The following is a 20,334-nucleotide window of genomic DNA, read 5'->3' on the forward strand; positions in this document are numbered from 1 at the left end:
TTTGCACTCTTGCGGTAGAAAGTCTGAATAAGTGGAAAACGGAGGAGCAATGTCTGGTGTATATAGAGGGTGGGGTAACACATCCCAGCCGAGCTGCAGTAATTTTTGTCTGATTCCCAAAGTATCAAGTGCCGAAAGGGTTACAGAATTAACATTTTAAAGGGTTACAGAATTAACACAGGTTATAGGAACATAAACCTTCTTCCACGAAAAGATAGCTTAAACTGTGCTCTAAATGGTGGTGTAGTCAAATCCTATTTTATGGATTCAATCACGTTCTAAAATAAGTCGAAAGGTAAGCTACTATAAATCAGCACGAACTTTCCGGACAACCCAATAGATAGATAGATAGATAGATAAATAGATAGATAGATAGATAGATAGATAGATAGATAGATAGATAGATAGATAGATAGATAGATAGATAGAGAGAGAGAGAGAGATTAGATAGAGAGATAGATGATAGATAGATAGATAGATAGATAGATAGATAGATAGAAAGATAGATAGATAGATAGATAGATAGATAGATAGATAGATAGATTACAAAATTCATCTTTAGGCAACGATTAATATTTTTTTTTTAAATTACGAATATCGATCAATAGTATTTCTCCTCCCTTCTTTCACATGAAAATATAAAAAATACATATGAAAATGAAAAATAATACATATCTAAAGCATGTTGAAATAGAAGTTGGAATTGTATATTCAACAAAGATATAGAGATAAAGAATTCATTCTGAATGACATCAGAGTTCCTTTATATTGAGTGTGACTTGAACATATGTACCTAGAGAGCAACAGTTTTATTGATGACGTTTAATATTTATCGTCAGAAATACGAAACAAACAAGAATGGAAAAATCGAAAAATAAAATAATTTTAGATAATTTTTAGCAAAAACATACCGTAAATCCTCGAGTATAATACGCATTTTTTCCTAAAAATTAAAGGTCAAAATCCCTAGTACGAGGTTAGAAATGAAAAATATTTTCTAAGTAATGCCCGAGTCTCTATTTGTTGTCCGGCAGTGTTTATTCAGAGGTATTTTGTGATGTCGGGCGCGAAAATACCTTAAGCTAAGCCTGGAAGCAATGAAGTCATAAAAGAATCATCCATAACTTGTAGTAAGCAACATTTATTAAAATAAAAGTATTCAGAACACAGAATAACATGTAACAAAAACAATTTGCAAACATATTTACATTCCCATTATTGTATTACGGATGCACGGAAGTGCTTGTTCGACTAGGTGCTGCTGGCTTAATTACGCACGACTCAAGTTAGAGAAATGGTGCGTATTATACACAAGGTTTAGGTTTTTCAGAGGTACAGCCCCCTAAAAATCTCCCCTGCGTATCATACGCAGGGGCGGACTATACTCGAGGATTTACGGTATGTCAGAGCAAAAAATGCAAGACATCTACCGATGTAGAGACTAGGAAAAATATCTTGATTCTGTAACAGTTGAAAAGAAAAGCAGTTAATGTTTGGTTAACTGTTAACGTCGAGTGACTTTCTAAATTGCATTCTTCTCGGGACAGTGATATGATATAACCATCCAAATTTCGCTAGAATATTTATTTTGCACAACACATCCCTACACATACACACGTTACCACGTGCGCATGAGAATTGTATTTCTTTTAGTCGAGAAGCTGTTGTGAACCAAGTTCAAAATTTTCTTTCTAATGTACTTAGCGTCAATGATAACTGCACTGAGGCGAAATTCTGAGGCTAAATATCACTGTAGCATTTTGGATAACGAAGATAGACAAATACGTCATTCTTTCGTTTAAAAAAAAAAACAGTATAATGAGAATGTACCTGTATTAACTGTATTAATTGTGTGTACATACATATATACGTATATATATATATGTTCGTATGTATAGTGAAGATGAGGTCATAACTACTGTTGATGACTTTTGGGACCAACAAAATTAAAGCTTCTTCAATAATGGTATCCAAACACTGCAAAACCGATGTGTTGAGCACAAAGTGTCTCTGTTGGAAAATAAACCTAATTCGGTTAAATTCCATGTACTTTTCAACCGACCTTGTGATTTCAAATCTAACCGAAGATATTTTTGCTTTTTATTCATTTTCATTCGAAAAATAAAATACTAGTCCATGACCGTGGTCTATTTAATCAACTACCATCCCCAACACCATCTGATCCTTCAAGAATAAAGAAAATTTCAGACCAAGTGGTTCAATTAGAAATAATTGAGTATCGCAACAAGAAAATAACTTTACCTTGTTGTATATTTGTTTCCGACTCTACGTTCTTAGTTCGTGGACGCACATGGCCCAGTGGTTAGAGGAGCGGACTCGCGGTCGAGGGATCGCGGGTTCGAATCTCAGAAATGGTGATGTGTGATGAGCGAAACACCAAAGCTCCACGCGGCAACGGCAGAAGGTAATGGCGAACCTCTGCTGACTCTTTCGCCACAACTTTCTCTCAATCTTTCCTCCTGCATCTTTCTCTCAATCTTTCCTCCTGCGACCGACCGGCGTCCCGTCCAGGTGGGGAACCTATACGCCAACGAAACCTGGAAACCGGCCCTATGAGCCAGGCGTGGCTTGAGAAGGAACAAATAACAACAACGTTCTTAGTTCAAATCCAGCTGAAGTTAACCTTTCGTTGTCAATAATATAAACCCATGTACTGATAAATATTTAGTGAACTTTAGAGACCATCCACCAAAATGTCAGCCCTTCTACCTAAAGTAGAAAATGTTAGAAGTCGGAATTAGTGGAACACCATCCAAATACCAAGAAGTATTTAGCTATGGCCCTTTATGCTCTGGGTTCAAATCCCACCATGCTTTTCATATTTTCGAGGTCGATATTATAAGTACCATTAATTACAACTTTCGATCGAATCGACTACAGACTTCCCTGAAATTGGTGACCTTGTGCCCAACTTGAAAAAAAATCATTATTATTTTTTCCTATTGGTGTGATTGTTGTTGATGTTGTTATCACTGGAAATAAATGATAAATGCGTACAGCTAATCAATAACACAAATTTGATGTTTTATTAAAATATGAATACGGTTTAAAAATTCATATTGCCCAACCAATATTACCACATAGACTGACAGACACACACACACACATACACACACGCATGCACGTACGCACACAGACACACACGCACTCACACACATATACACAATGCTTTATACACATATATTCTCCCCAGTCTTTCTGTTTCTCTCACACACACAAAATTACACCCTCTCGTGGACACAAGCATACACAATTTCCTATATTCTTTATATACACACATTCGCACACACATACACACACTTTCCCACACACACACTTACACACACACACCCACACACACGCACATACATGCGCACGTAACACAAACCTGCAACGAGTTATTCTCTATTTCACTCGACTCCAACGTTACGTTTTCCCATCCATATTTCACCCACACAAACTCATACACTTGCACACACACACACGCATACATGCACAGATTTTTTCATATACATACTTACGCATATATACATGCACATTTATACACAGAAAGCATACACATACATCTGTAAACACATACATGCATGCATACATACATACATACATACATACATCATACATACACATGCAGGTACTAGTACATGTATTCATACAGACGTTCACGCACATATAAACACACACACACACACACACACACACACACACACACACATACACACACATACACACACACACACACACACACACACACACACACATATATATATATATATATAATATATATATATATATATATATATATATATATATATATATATATATATATACATATATATACTATTTACAGACACGCACATCTAAGAATTCCCTCTGTGAGCATGTTAGTCGTTTGAAGCAAAACTTGGTGTTAATAAAGACCGCTTAAGAAGAAAATAGAAATGGTTAGGGGTAGAGTGAAAGTCAGCCTTCACTTAGAAAACGATCAGTCGATACGAAATCTCTGGAAATTTCTTTATCTAACACTCAGTTTGAGTTTAGGATAAACATTTCTTTTTAATTTGTTTCTTTATTTCTAAAGAGCAATAAAAACCTTCATTTTTGTTTCATCTCAAAAACATGTTAGATCTATAGCAAAATACTGATTATTATTATTATTATTAGTAGTAGTAGTAGTAGTAGTAGTAGTAGTAGTAGTAGTAGTAGTAAACACGGAACGAAAGATTGAACGAATTCCAAATAAAAGGAAAAAATATGTAGTTTTTAAAATTTTTGTGTTTCATTGTTATTTGCAAGGAACAAACTTTTGAAGGTGATTGTATATTTGATTGAATTATTAATGATACGAATTATTGAAGTATTTACTGAATTACTAACGACAGAACATTATTATTATTTTTAGATTGACACACCGGCCAAGCATTTTTTAAATACATATACCGTAGACCGCATTAAAGTATTTGACTCAGGTTGAGGCACCTATATAGTATTTTCAGTTAATATTAATGTACGGGAAAGGCGGCGAGCTGGTAGAATCGTTACGGCACTGGGCAAAATGCTTAGTAGCATTTCGTTCGGAGTTCAAATTCCGCCGAGGTGGATGTTTGCCTTTGCTCCTTTCTGTGTCTATCAAATACGTACCAGTTGAGCACTGGAACGAGATAAACAAGTATAGTTTATTCGACGAACTTCTACACAATATCTAATGGCTTGTTTTGGCCCGAGGTCTTAGAAGACCTCAGTTCAGTTGCCTAAGACATTATCCAGTGGGAACTAACCAAGAATCGTATCACTGTGGAGTAAAATTTTTTACCAAATGTCCATTTTAATACAATATTTTGCATAATTCCTTCTACTATAGGGACAAGGCCTAAAATTTTTGTGGGAATGAACTAGTCAATTATATTGGAGCCAGTACGCAACTGGTAGTTATTTTATAGACCCCGAAACGAGGAAAAGCAAAGCAGCGGGATTTGAGCTCAGAACATAGACAGACGAATTGCAGCTAAGTGTTCTGTCCGGCGAGCTAACTTCCTGCCAGCTAGCTGCCTTAGTATATTAAATAATACATATGGTGGATTTCCGTCGCTCTCCACGATCGCAGTTCAGTTGTTCGATCAACCGAAATACTTTGCTCCTGAATTAAGTGTGACTGAGTATTCCACAGACACGTGTACCCTTAACATAATTCTCAAGAAAAATTCAGAATAACATGGTGTGTGTGTGTGAAAAGGGTGTATCTTTTGAATCACAGGTACAATCCACGAGATTTCAAGGAAAATCCATTTCAAACCAATGATAAAATAAATTAAAATGGAACATCAGTAACTAACCATTCCTGCAAACTCTGATTATTTTCTTCCCTCTATCGAAAAAGAGGAATTTTCCCTGAAATATTCTTCTTACCTCTAGGCACAAGACCCGAAAATTTGAGGGAAGGGGGCCCAGTGCATTTGATCGACTCCAGTATGCAACTGGTACTTTATTTATCGACCCCGAAAGGATGAAAGGCAAAGTCAACCTCGGCGAAATTTAAAGAATTTTCCCCGAAATTTTACTGCATCAATAAACAACTAATGTAAGGTAATATGATATTTTGTCTCTTCTTTTTTTTTTACTGAGACCATCTTACGTATTTTTTATAATACCTCACCAACACTGTCCGAAGTATTTTTTCAAACTTTTATACAAATTTTTATAAATTTCAGGCGTCCGAATACAATACGTCTATGTAGTATTTGTAAACCCGAATTACAATTACTTTAGAAAAGGATTCATTCTTCTTTAAAACAATCACAAACTTAAACTTTACAGAGTATATTTCCATATCCAGTGATCGAATTGTAATATGGTCAATAGACATAACCGAAATGAAACTTTAATTACATCAACTTACACATGAAAAAAAGAAGGAACGATTGAAGATGGTGTTTAAATACACTATAATTTAATTTGCCATGTGAAGGAAGAAAGACCTAAGATTTACCATGAGAAAGGGGAAGATTTTGAGCAATCTTGTTCCTCGTGACAATCTACTTTTCACGCATAAAAATGCATACAATTGAGAAGATGTGTAATAAATCATTTTCAGGTTGAGTCTCGAAGTGAATACAACTATAAATCACATTATGTACTATTGCGGGTTAAGAAACATTACATATGAAAATAGGTTTGAAGAATAGATGGATTTGAGAAATTGCCATCCAAGGGTTCTTTAAAATAATATATTTCATGCTTGTAATTATAGCTATATTCACCCCGAAACTTATATTTCAAAACAATTTAACTTAAACTAATCTGTGACTATTTTTATACTTAGTATTTGCCGACAGATACTGTCGCCCGTTTCCCTGACTTATTCAGATTTACTTAGATACAACACATCTGGAACGTTTTTCATCATATATCAGACTACTCGATCAGTATTGACCTGGGGCTAAAACAACAGCAACAACAATAGCATTGCCTATCGTAACAAATCAACTATTTGAAAAGGATGGTTAGAATATGAGAGATTTGTACTGTCAAGTTCCAAAGATTAGTGTTTGGCAGATGTATACACATGGGAGAGAAATCCTACAATAAGACTGACAATTCTGAGAATAGATGACTTCTTGTTGTTTTGATGCGGTCCTTGAAAGAGAAGGAGAGGGGATGAGAGGGAGAGAGAATGAAAGAGACTGAGAGACTAAAAAGAAGGAGCGAGAGCGAAAGAAAGAGATAGATTAAGGAGAGGAAGAGAGAAAAGTAAGTATAGTGAGAGATCCTACCATATTCATTAAGGAAAGGAAACAAAGCAATAAGAATTACCAAACTCTATCAGTAAACAGTCAATGACACAGACTCAAGACAGAATGTAAACAGCTATGTTGTGGTAGTTGAAGAATATGAAGAATTGATAGTGTTTGGGGTGGGATTGCAAATCACATGAGATATCTCATTCTATAAATACTGCAATAAACTTAGTGCAAACGTAGCCGAGTGGTTCAATAGATTGTTTCGTAAACATGACTTCTTGGGCTCGATTCTGTTCTTGACACAACAGTATCATTCAGCATTGACCCAACCCTTCTAAGTGAAACTGGTTTGATAGATATGTATGTGGAAGCTCACAAGTCCGTCCAACGAATGATATATATATATATAAATTTAAAATAAATAAATATATATATATATATATATATATATATATATATAAATTTAAAATAATAGGGTGAAAATTGAATATAAATTGTGATTAATATCAATTTAAAACTAGTGGTCTAGCATATAGAAAAATCTGAAGATTCAGAAAAATTATATTGCATACATATATTACATACATTTGTCATGCTCGCTTACGTTCTGGCGTTTGCTAAATTTTCTTGAGAATGTTCCTTTCTTAGTGGTAAGACCATAGCGGATCTACTTCCAGCATAATGGATGTCCACTTATTTGTAGCCAGGACAGAATGGATAGATCATTAGTGATTACAGAAACAGCGAGTGAGACGAGGTAGTCGACAGGAAACTGGGAAAAGAAATCCAAGTCCCAACAGCAGTAAACATCGTATTCGCTTTATAAAAGCAGAATAGAGTCAGAGGCTGGGTGTGTATTTGGGAGGGACTTCATGAGGGGTCACTGAAAAGTTCCTGGCTTTAAGGACATCGTGAAGGGCCTTGTTGGAGGCCCAACTCGCTGAGTTCTTTTACACGGACTGAGTTCTTTTAAAGGGACGCTGCAATAAGTGCGTGAATCTGAGAGAGGATATGGTGAATAAAATCATAACTGACTGATCCTCCTGTATTTTCTTTTAACCAAAGCCAAGAACGTTTCAGCAACATCCTCGTATGCCAATCAGTTTAATTACCTTTCTCTGAATGCGGTATACGATGTCTATGCAAGTAGCAGCAACGCCTGCTCGAAATATAGAATTATTACTCCATTCTGGGTCTCACTTTAGCTATGTAGAGACATAGTAATGATGGGGAGTAAAATAGATTCGACCCTGAAGAGAAATAACAATATTTGAAAATCAGTCTTTGCTATGCTAGAAATTGAATGAAAATTAGCTGTCAGTTCTGTCTGGTAATAACAGCGCTTACACATTGTTCAGAACACCTAATATTTAGTGCCTGTGGCAATGTTGTTAAAACTGGTAATTTTTATACAATACAAAGTATATGTGTTGAACACGTATATTATACTTTTAGTAAAATATGTGTTACTGCTTGTAAGTAGGTGCCGTACTTTATAATTTTTAAAGTATATATAACTAAATCAAATTTATTTTCTAGTTTGGTGCAATGAATGTTTTGTTAAATAAATCACGGTAACTATTTTTTTTCATCACATTTATGACGGGTATTCATATATTTTTGAAGATGTATTTATCTATCTATCTATCTATCTATCTATCTATCTATCTATCTATCTATCTATTATCTATCTATCTATATATATATATATATATATATATATATATATATATATAATATTATATATATATATATTATATATATATATATATATATATATATATCGCATACACTAACACACATATGTATAGACATATATACAGGCAGACTAACATAACTATAAATGGAATACAATTTCCCGAAATAATAATATATATAAATATGTGTGTGCATTCATGTATGTGCATATACAAATAACTATATGTACATATATGTATACGTATATAAATATACATGTATGTATATAAATATATAAATATACATGTATATATATACATATATATATATATACATGTATATGTATATATATATGTGTGTGTGAATATGTATGTATGTATATATATATATATATATATGTATATATATATATAGATATATATATATATAATGATAAATATCAAAGTGAGAGCATGTGTGTGCATATACAAATAACTATATGTACATATATGTATACGTATATAAATATACATGTATGTATATAAATATATAAATATACATGTATATATATACATATATATATATATACATGTATATGTATATATATATATGTGGTGTGAATAAATGTATGTATGTATGTATATATATATATATATATAAATATATTATATAATATATTATATATTATATATATATATATATATATATATATATATATATATATATATATATACGTAATATACACATATAAGGCACCCACACATCAACAGACATACGAGCACATGCACACATATACAAGTAATTTCGCATATATCTGTTGTGTAGTTTATTCATCAATAGTTAAGTATGTTTTTTTGTGTCCATTATCAGCGAGGTTTTGTACTAGACGCAACGTTTTTTTTTACTAAAGAATGGCGATGGATAATATTAAGTAGTATCATCTCAATCAACATTTAATGATGTTTTTGCAATGTGTTTTTACATATTGGAGAATTTATTTTTTTTTTTAGATTGTCTGCTTTTATTAAAAAATAAACATTTTTCATATACATCTAAACACACGCACCAGAGGTACAATTTATACCATATTCATTTAAAAAGGAACCAGATAGATCACCAGAAATGTACAATGTACAACATGATACATCCATAAACGTAAATGAAAGATATATTATATATATATAACACACACACATATATATATGTGTATATATATATATATATAATATATATATATATATATATATATATATATATATATATACGACTGGTTTCTTTCAGTTTTCGTCTACCAAATCCACTCGGGGGTCGACTCGAGGCTGTGCAATGGAACTGAAGCCGACAACACACTAAATTCTGGGGAGGTATACATACCAACACTGGTCATGAGACATAAGGACTCTCTCACATAGATATATACATGTATATATATATAATATATATATATATATATATATATATATATATATATATATATTATCGTTACTATATTTATATATATATCGTTGTGTGTCTGTGTTTGTCCCCACAACATCGCTTGACAACCGATGCTGGTGTGTTTACGTCCCCGTAACTTAGCGGTTCGGCAAAAGAGACCAATAGAATAAGTACTAGGCTTACAAACAATAAGTCCTGGGGTCGATGTGCTCGATTAAAGGCGGTGCTCCAGCATGGCCGCAGTCAAATGACTGAAACAAGTAAAAGCGTAAAAGATATATATATGTATGTATATATACATATATATATATATATATCGTTGTTAAACTGTAGTATGTCCAAATTTGACCGAATGCTTTTTCCGATATTTAATTTTGTTTGCCTATTCTTTTGGTCAAAAGTATCGTATCTCCAGCTGCTTCAGATAAATTTGTCAAAAGTGTAGCACAACGGTTTACCATTTTTCGAAAGTGTAGTAAGCGCCACTTAACGACAGTTTTGCAAAAATATTTCTGACTGAAAATATCATGCATGCATGGAGTTATGATTTTTATGCACCCAACAACGTACAATTGTTAAACTGAAACTGTTGCTATGCAAAAAAGAAATGGAATGGTGAAACTACTTTTTCGTTTCGTGAAAAAGCAACGTTTTAGACTTACGACATTTTTGCATAAAAGCAACGATATATATATGGTGAGCTTCTTTTCAGGTTGCATAAACCAAATTCACTCGCAAGATCTTGGTCGAACTGAGGCTATAGTAGACGATCCTTGCCCAAGGTGCCCCACAGTGAGACTAAACCCGGAAACATGTGATTGGGAAGCAACTTCTAGCCACACAGCTACGCCTTCGCCTATAGGGATATATATACATTCATACATACTTACATAAATATATATATATATATATATATATATATATATATATATATATATATATATATATATATATATATATATATATGCATATATACATATATACGCAATATATATATATATTATATATATATATATATATATATATAATTATTATATATTATATATATGCAACAATATATGTGGTGTGTTGGTTTATAATAAGTTTGAATTAGATTCGTCTTTTAATTTGGAGGCTTCCAGAAAAGGATTCCTAATATAGATTCTTCATATTTTGCTGGTAGCTTACTGGCGTAAAATTGCAAATATGAAAATGATACTTTTACATAGTGTGTTGTGAATTTATGGAAAGAAATCCCATAAAACTCAACAAATTTGATTAAAATGTAGAAGAGACGATATTAAAATAGATAAGAGAATTTTAATTCATGCAGACAATCGTTTGGTACAGCGATATAAAAAACATGCAAATTCACGGTTGAATAGAATTAATTAAATTAATTAGATTGATTTCGATTAATTACAGCATGGCCACAGCTCGTGAGCTGACACTAGATAAAATATAAATATAAAGTATAATATATATATCACTGTACTTTTCAATACAAGAAGTATAAACAAAACTTTTACAAAGGACTTGATAAAGGTAAAAGCAGAATAGGATCTTAGGTATTCATATTTCTCCTTATGAGAAAGAAAGATATGTGTGAGTCCAGTTAGATGTTAATTAAAACTAGTTAATGCATACATATATACGTGCATGCAGGCGTATATTCTTTCATAATACCTTGCTGTTCACAATGTGCTTCCACTCTTATACATATAATGTTTGTATGTATCTCTCTCCCTCTCTTTCTCTCTCTTTTCTTCCTCTTGTATCTATCTAGCTAGCGAGCTCTGTTTGTGCATGTCTATTTGTACATTTTGTCGTGCTAAAATACATGATAAGTAACCATAGGAATTAATGCTCCATTTTTTCACCTATGTTAAGCAACTACTCTTATATAATGCCGCCGGTAAAGAATCATAAATACAAAGTATAGGACTATAATAAAGTAACGAGAGCCATATATAGTTCAAATAAACAAGAAATGTGGAAGTGATATGGCGGATATAAGATTACGTACGCTACAATTATCAATTATCAATAATCAATTAATCATAGCTTTTTTTGTCAAATGGAAGAAATCGAAACATCATTCTTTTCAATCTGACGAAACTATTTGTAATTAGTTCATTATTCAATATTACAACGTATGTAATGATATATTTTTTCTCTTTATTCCGTATCTATTTGATTGTCCGGAAAGTTCTGAGGGTTTTTTAATATGCAAAAAGGGATATAAATAATTGACCTTTCAATAAATTCTGTTCAAGGAAATAATTTCCATTATCATTAATGACTTTTGCCCATCTATCAGGCAATCTAAATATTCCACCAGCATAAAATTTGACTAGTTTTGAAGAAAAAACGTCATCCAGATGCATTTTGACTCAATCTAAATCGTTACATGATTTTCCTTGCAATGTCTTCTGTAGAGACAAAAACAAATGGTCGTCGGATGACGCAATATCACGAGAATATGGTGGATGGGTAAGAGATTACAGCCAAGTTCATGTAACTTTGTTCTGGTAGCCAAAGACACATGTGGGTCGGGCATTGTCTTGTTGGAACACTACCACTTTCCTCTTGACAATCTCCAACCTCAATTGTTTGATATTTTGGTTCAAATTCGCCAGCTGACGACAGTACATAGAATTAATAGTCTGGTTTTGTAGAAGAAGCTCATAATAAATAATGCCTTCATGATCCCACCAAACACAAAACAGCTTTTTTAGCATGGATATTCGTCTTTGGTTGCTGTTTCGATGGAACCTTATACAAACTCTAGGATAGTTTTCGCACTACGCTTTGGTACACAATCCATTTTTCATTTCCAGTCACGTGTTGTTTCAAAAAAAACATGCTTTCATTCCGTTTCAAAAGAATATCACAAACGGAATACCGGTCTAAGCAATTCTTTTCAGAGAATTTGTGAGGGACCCATACATTATAGCGGGAAATGCATCTTGACTTCATTAGGTATTCATGAGCCGTACTTTTAGAAATTTCCAACTCATCTGCAAGTTCTCTAGCTGTGATATTTAAGTTAGTTTCGATTTTTCCCTTCGAAACACCTTCATACAATTTTGAAGATCTCCCACTGAGACTGTCATCTGCGCAGCTAAGCTCTCCAGCTTTAAATTTTGCAAACCAACTTCGAACAATTGATTTACCTGCAGCAGCATCACCATAAACTTTACAAATGCTTTTGCAAATCTTTGCAGTCTTCTCCACCCTCTTATTTTTAAATGAAAAGCATTACATTGTGAATATGAAATTTTTGGTTATCAATTTCAAATATCAATAAAGGGTAACTGGAATGAAACATAAATCTATTTTTAGTCAGGAACAAAGAAGAGATGCACTTCCACTTCAAGCAATGCCAGAGTTTTAAATGTGATACATTTCAGATGTGTTCAATGAAGTGTTAAAAGATTTAGCTTAAAAACGGTCAGAACTTTCAGGACAGCCTAATGTGTGTGTGTGTGTGTGTGTGTGTGTGTGTGTGTGTGTGTGTGTGTGTGTGTGTGTATGTATGAATGTATTCTAGTTTCCATCATTCATATTTTCATTTTCAGAAAAGTCTTACACACACACATACACACACACACATACATATATATATATATATATATATATAATATATATATATATATATATATATATATATATATATATATATATAAATAATTTACAAGATAAGGGCAAAAGAAAAATTCTAATGCCAAATATGCCGAAAAAAGACAAAACTTTTCAATAACCATTATAATTTATGCGTCTCGAAACAAACCGATAGAAATCTCTAAAAAATTTGTTATTACCGTATTGATCCAATTTCGGGGTTAATTAATAAATTTTCCCCTCTTCAGCGGCAAATACGCGAGATATAAGTGAAATACTTACTCATACCCATGGAAAAAGCAAGCACCAAGTCCAGAGCAGACCTAAGTACCCCAAATATATCCAAAATAGAAAAATCTTCGGCACATCTCGAGACACGTGTGATTCGAACTAGAAACTTTCACAGAATGGGAGAATCCGGAAGTGAAACACTATTCAATTTATAACTAATGTAGGATAAAAAATTTTCGGGAAAAATGGTTATATATATACAAATGGTTATATATTATATAACCCCGGATTCTCTCATTCTGTGAAAGTTTCTAGTTCGAATCACACGTGTCTCGAGATGTGCCGAAGATTTTTCTATTTTGGATATATTTGGGGTACTTAGGTCTGCTCTGGACTTGGTGCTTGCTTTTTACATGGGTATGAGTAAGTATTTCACTTATATCTCGCGTATTTGCCGCTGAAGAGGGGAAAATTTATTAATTAACCCCAAATTTGGACCAATACGATAACAACGAATTTTTTAGAAATTTCTATCGGTTTGTTTCGAGACGCATAAATTATAATGGTTATTGAAAAGCTTTGTCTTTTTTTCGGCATATTTGGCATTAGAATTTTTCTTTTGCCCTTATATATATAAAACAATTGCAGTGTGGAAGGTGTTTATAAGCCATTTAAGAAACACACAAAAACTGTTAGATTCACTTCAACACTTTAATTTATTTTGCAAAATATTTTCGTCGCTTTGAGATCGCGACCTGTTCAGTGACAAAATTCTGTGCTGCATCTCAAAGCGACGAAAATATTTTGACAAATTTAATTTAAATGTTGAAGTGAATGTAACAGTTTTTGTGTGTTTTTTAAATGGCGTATAAAACACGTTCCACGCTGCAATTGTTATCGTTCCAGCACACGACCTTAGATCAGGTCACTTGCTATGCAAGTAAATCTTATATATATATATGTATATATACGTGTGTGTGTGTGTGTGTGTGTGTGTCTGTGTGTGTGGTCTTCTGCTCCTTTTCCATCAAATCGTGGTTACGATAGAAGACATTTATCCACATGCTTGCAAGGCAAACTTCTCGCTATATCGTTCATTATAATAGGCATCATAAAATGATGTGTCACTTTACTACTGGAGTTGAAGACATCGTCTTACCTTGACCCTCAAATTTGCTTACTTTGTGCCTAAATAAGAAAGATTTTTTTTTAAATAAGTTGTTCTATGCCCATGCCTTTTTTGAGAAGGTAGTCATGTGCCTAACTCATACCGTTCGGCCCCCAATCACGAGACATAACTCACACATTCCACCGTATCTCACACACGTCTTCTCTTCTTGGATGTTCTCGATCAAAACCGTATTTCATTCACTTCATATGGTGAAAAGATGAATCTATTTCAGAGAAAATACACGACAGATCATGAGTGTAATGGACGAGGATAGAAATCATAAGAAAGAAGATGTAATGAAATGTAATGAAAAGAGAAAGGAGACAGTGAGTGAGAAAGAGAGAGAGAGAGAGAGAGAGAGAAAGAGAGATAATGTAAGTGAAGGAAAGAAAGCAAGAAAGAAAGCAAGAAAGAAAGAAAGAAAGAAAGAAAGAAAGAAAGAAAGAAAGAAAGAAAAGAAAGAAAGAAAGAGATATTCAGAGTTTATTATTGTTTTGTAGAAGATGATACTGCCAGCATCAAGTTTTTATCGATATTTATTAACTCGTTGCCAGCGATTAATTAGTCATAATGAATTATGACTAGTAAACATATATGTACGAGCCAAAAAGATGGCCTCCGGGACAACTTTTAGTCTAGTTCCTACAGAGGGTTGTTGGCTCTTCGACCTAAAGTAAGGTCGTAAATCTGAAAAACCTATAAAAAGAGGAGATAACATCAGTAATTCTTTATTAGTGTAAATAAAATTTATACGTAAATATATCGAGTAAAAAGTTATCCGATCTGAAGCCTTGTATGCACTGATTTTTAGTGCTTTGTGCAGTCTAAAATTTCACAAGATCATTTCATATTTAAAGGAGATCTTTTCTCAAACACTTTCTGGAATCCATTGAGTTATGTTGTTCTGGCTTTTGATATATTTTTGTTATTCCTACATATTTACTTTTTTTATAAGTGGGGAGATGTATTCTTTCTCCTCGCCTCCCATCTTGTTTGTTGCCTTTCTACATTCATAGCAAATGCAGATTATAAACGTAATTTCAATGAAAATAAAAATAGCCTTTACCAAACTTGAATACGGATTTGTCTTTCGAAAACTGTTTGAAAGGAAAATAAGAAGGATCATTATATAAAAGAACTTTTTTTCTTCTTGAAGAATGGAGTCAAAATGAGGGAACTGTAAAAGCTAAAGCAGCTCAACAAACATTAATTATTTTCAATGTTTGTCATCGAATTTCTAAATTGGTTACTTTTTTACTCTTTTACTTGTTCCAGTCATTTGACTGTGGCCATGCTAGAGCACTACCTTTAGTCGAGCAAATCGACCCCAAGACTTACAGTTTGTAAGCCTAGTACTTATTCTATCGGTCTCTTATGCCGAACCGCTAAGTCACGGGGACGGAGATACACCAGCATCGGTTGTCAAGCGATGTTGCAGGACAAACACAGACGCACAAACACACACACGCATATATATATATATATATATATATATATATAATATATATATATATATATATATATATATATATATATATTATATATATGTATATGTATATATATATATATATATATATATATATATATGTATATATATATATATATATATATATATATATATATATATATGTATATATATATATTATATATATATATAATATATATATATATATATATGTACATATATACGACGGGCTTCTTTCAGTTTCCGTCTGCCAAATCAACTCACAAGGCTTTGGTCGGCCCGAGGCTAAAGTAGAAGACTCTTGCCCAAGGTGCCATGCAGTGGGACTGAACCTGGAACCATGTGGTTGGCAAGCAAGCCACTTACCACACAGCCACTCCAATTTTCCAGTTTTACGTTGAGTTTAAAACCTGCCATGACCTACATAGGTAGTGATTAAATTTAATCTGGCAACTAATTTGAAAGAACCACCTGGCACTCTGTTAGCCTTTAACAGAATTCACTCTGCTGCTATATTCGAGTGTGATCTTTGGGTTGATAATACTTCTCTCGTTCTGTTCAGTCGCGGAGGCATTTCGAAGGTTCATGGTCAATATGTTTCCTTCTGACAAAAACATCTTTAAACATATTAAAACGACTTCGTAAAATATTAGAGTGTTTTCTCCTGAAAAAACGATTTAAAAATATATAAAAGAGAACTTGATATGTACCACTCAGTTGTCACTACAATGTCTAGCACGGTTCTGCATGACGAGTAATGTTATGGCATCTATACAGGCAAGCTACCTATTTTATTATTATTAAGAGACTACGTTTTGATTATCAACAAATGAAAGCTTACAGAGGCTGCAGTGTAAATCAACAGATTGGACAAAAGCAAATGCCTCTTGTCATCTCCCCCATCCAAAACGTATAGAATTACCGATTGATTTATTGTACACCTATTTGTAATTCAATCTCCAGTGGGGTTATACATAGCGATGCATATACATAAAACAGGTCACTATAGCGACTCGTCAAAGAATTTACGGTTTGTTCTGCGGATCCCCGCCCCAAAAAACATTGATATTTAACATCACCATTAGATCAGAGACATTTAGACATTTAACGTAAAAAAAGAAAAAAAGAACGAAGAACTGTTGCTGTTACTGTTGTTGTTATTGCTGCTGTTGTTTATACCAGGGCAATCTCTAATCGAACAGATTTTGTGACCCCTTTCGGTCATGAATGACCATGGGATTGCACATAGAAAGTTACCCTCCGAGACACAAGTCTGGGCAAGGTTGTTTATGGAAGACCAGCAGTCGCCCACACATACCAGCCTCCCCTCTCCACGTCACCAATGTTATCCAAGGGAAAGGCCGATATAGCTTGGCACCAGTGATGTCGTAGCTCATTTATTAACGTGCAAGTGGCCGAGTATTTCACAGACACGTGTACCCTTAACTTAGTTCTCGGGGAGAATCAGCAAGACACAGTGTGACAAGGAAATACACGTACAACGGAAGCAGGAAAAAAGAGTGAGAGAAAGGTATGGTGAAAGAGAACAGCAGGGTTCACCACCATCACCTGCCGGAGCCTCGTGGAGCTTTAGGTGTTTTTGCTCAATAAACACTCACAATGCCCGGTCTGGGAATTGAAACCGCGATCCTACGACCGCGAGTCCGCTGCCCTAACCACTGGGCCATTGCGCCTCCACAATCGAATAGACTTATGATCAAATATATTACAACGGTGATCATTCCATTTTATTTTGTATCTACAGCTACATGTTCCAATTGCCCTTCCATTCAAGAAAACGTTATGTGATTTGAGGATAATCTGGTTCCTATATCTAACAAGCCAAGTAACCAAATGCAGGTTTCTTAGTTGTTATATATATATATGACAAAACAACACTTTCCTCCAGTACACCAGCCTTAACAAATATATAATGATTGTTTGCAAAGCTGTGATTGCTTGAAGGCCAACACTTTAGAGCTGAACATAATAGGTTGAATCGTCTACTAGAATATTACTGTTACTTATTTTATCGTCCCCAGATAAAATCTATTTTTTTCTGCATTGCATTTTTACCGTTTCTTCCCCCTCCCCCGCATTTTACGAGCATAAAGTAATAAATATAGCACAAAATGACTGACTGAATGGAGGTACTTAAATCGATACGTGACTTAATCGATATGTGACTTGATCAATAAGAGATCAGCTCTTTAACTGGTACGAAATAAATCAATATGCTATGAAACTGTTAATATCAATCATTCTACTAAATGCCGGACTAAATACATTGAATTTGCTTGTGACGTCCATTTATAATGTGAGTTCGATTCCCATTGGGGTCGAATAGCCCTTTCATCAATCTGGCATTGATAAATGTAAGTATTGTACACGTCTGGAAACATCATTTAATAATCAATCATCCACCTATTAATATTGAACTGAATATATACGTATATTTCGATTATATAAAAGGAGTTCAATTCCCACTGAGGTCAACTTTGCCTTATTGAGACATCGATCTCATCTCATATCTTTCTTCCTTCCATTTTCTTTCTTTGTCAGATTGGAGATTTTCGTACTCCTTCATAACTAACGTAAATGCTGAATTCGTTACTATCCTTTACTATCTGCACTTTCTATTATTCATAACTACCCAAATCCCTGACAAACACACTGGTAAGTCAAAAACTATGATCTTTTACTCAGCTACCAGTATCTCTGTGCCAATCCCATCTTCAGACAATTACTAACCGAAATAACACACCTCACATTTTCATACCGCAATAATGCATTCTACACACAATTCTGTTGCTTTATATCTAATGACCAGCTGAAATTTTACGATTTTTATGACAAGAAATGTATTGTTATCCGATTCATTTCTGAACAATAAATGTTTTATGGATCCGTTTCCCAAACATTTTTGCACAGACAAAGCCAATAACAACAAAACCAACAAGCTTTTTAGCTTCAGCAGTAGAAGTAAAGAAAGCCAACAACAACCGAAGTAAATTCGCCATCACTTCAACGCATATCAGAAGATAAGGGTAATAAACATTCCTGTATCAAATAATCTACACTCTGCCTTACCTCTTCAATTGCTGTAGAGCTATATGATCCTGCACCAAAGAAGAACGATGAGTCGAAAAAGAAGTTCTTTTTATATTACTCGGTAGGCAACCAGGGTTTCTGAGTGTGCGAAAAAGAATGGAGTATGTGAAATGCGGACTACATATTGTTTCCTAGCCAGCGGAACCTCAGAAGTGGTAAAATCCAAGTGAGATGTATAACAGGGCTATTCTTCAGGCCAAGGGTATTTTGATTAGATTAAAGGCCACATTGTCGCAAAGAGGTACATGTTTACTTGTTTCAATCATTTGACTGGTACCATGCTAGAGTACCGCCCTTAGTCGAGCAAATCAATCCCATGACTTATTCTTTGTAAGCCTAGGACGTATTCTATCGGTCTCTTTTGCCGAACCGCTAAGTTACGGGGACGTAAATACACCAGCATCGGTTGTCAAGCGATGTTGAGGGGACAAACACAGACACACGAACACATACACACATACATATATATATATATATATATATATATATATATACAACGAGCTTCTTTCAGTTTCCGTTTACCAAATCCTCTCACAAGGCTTTGCTCGACCCGAGACTATAGTTGAAGGCACTTGTCCAAGGTGCCAAGCAGTGGGACTGAACCCGGAACCATGTGGTTCGTAAGCAAGCTACTTACCACACAGCCACTCCTATACCTATTTTCTTTGAGTGGCTAGTCACAATTTAAGACCAAAAGGCACATGTACAAACGTCACTTCAGTGACTAAGGGTGCAAGTTAGCGATAGCATTGCTAGAAATAAGAGTCAAAACAACTTTTAGCCACGGGCAAAGCACTTATGTATTGACTGGCAAGGGAGACATCGTCTCTCTAGAACAAGCGAAAGAGTCAGATCATCGAATTAATCCTCATCAGTGACACTGAACTTACCTTGTCAGTTTATAGAAAATAACATAGGAATCAGTA

The 20,334-nt window shown here is 34.0% G+C and overlaps 1 protein-coding gene across 1 annotated transcript; it reads right to left on the minus strand.

Moving 5' to 3' along the window:
* Positions 1 to 12,593: 12,593 nt before the first annotated feature.
* Positions 12,594 to 16,714, minus strand: LOC115212204 (histone-lysine N-methyltransferase SETMAR-like). The gene is made up of 2 exons (XM_029781042.1): positions 16,664 to 16,714; positions 12,594 to 13,046 (listed from the first exon to the last, which is right to left on the minus strand). The coding sequence occupies exons 1-2, from the start codon at positions 16,712 to 16,714 to the stop codon at positions 12,594 to 12,596; spliced, it is 504 nt and encodes a 167-aa protein (XP_029636902.1).
* Between the last annotated feature and the right edge of the window lie 3,620 nt (positions 16,715 to 20,334).

The sequence above is a fragment of the Octopus sinensis genome, linkage group LG5, assembly GCF_006345805.1.
Source record: "Octopus sinensis linkage group LG5, ASM634580v1, whole genome shotgun sequence".
Lineage (NCBI taxonomy): Eukaryota > Metazoa > Mollusca > Cephalopoda > Octopoda > Octopodidae > Octopus > Octopus sinensis.

Bases quoted from the DNA above. Each gene is read 5' to 3' on its own strand.
- LOC115212204 (XM_029781042.1), bottom strand. From the start codon at position 16,714: ATGGCAGGTTTTAAACTCAACGTAAAACTGGAAAATTGGAGTGGCTGT. The intron at 13,047-16,663 runs GTAAGTGGCTTG...TTTAAAAATAAG, and splicing joins AAAATTGGAGTGGCTGTGTG to AGGGTGGAGAAGACTGCAAA.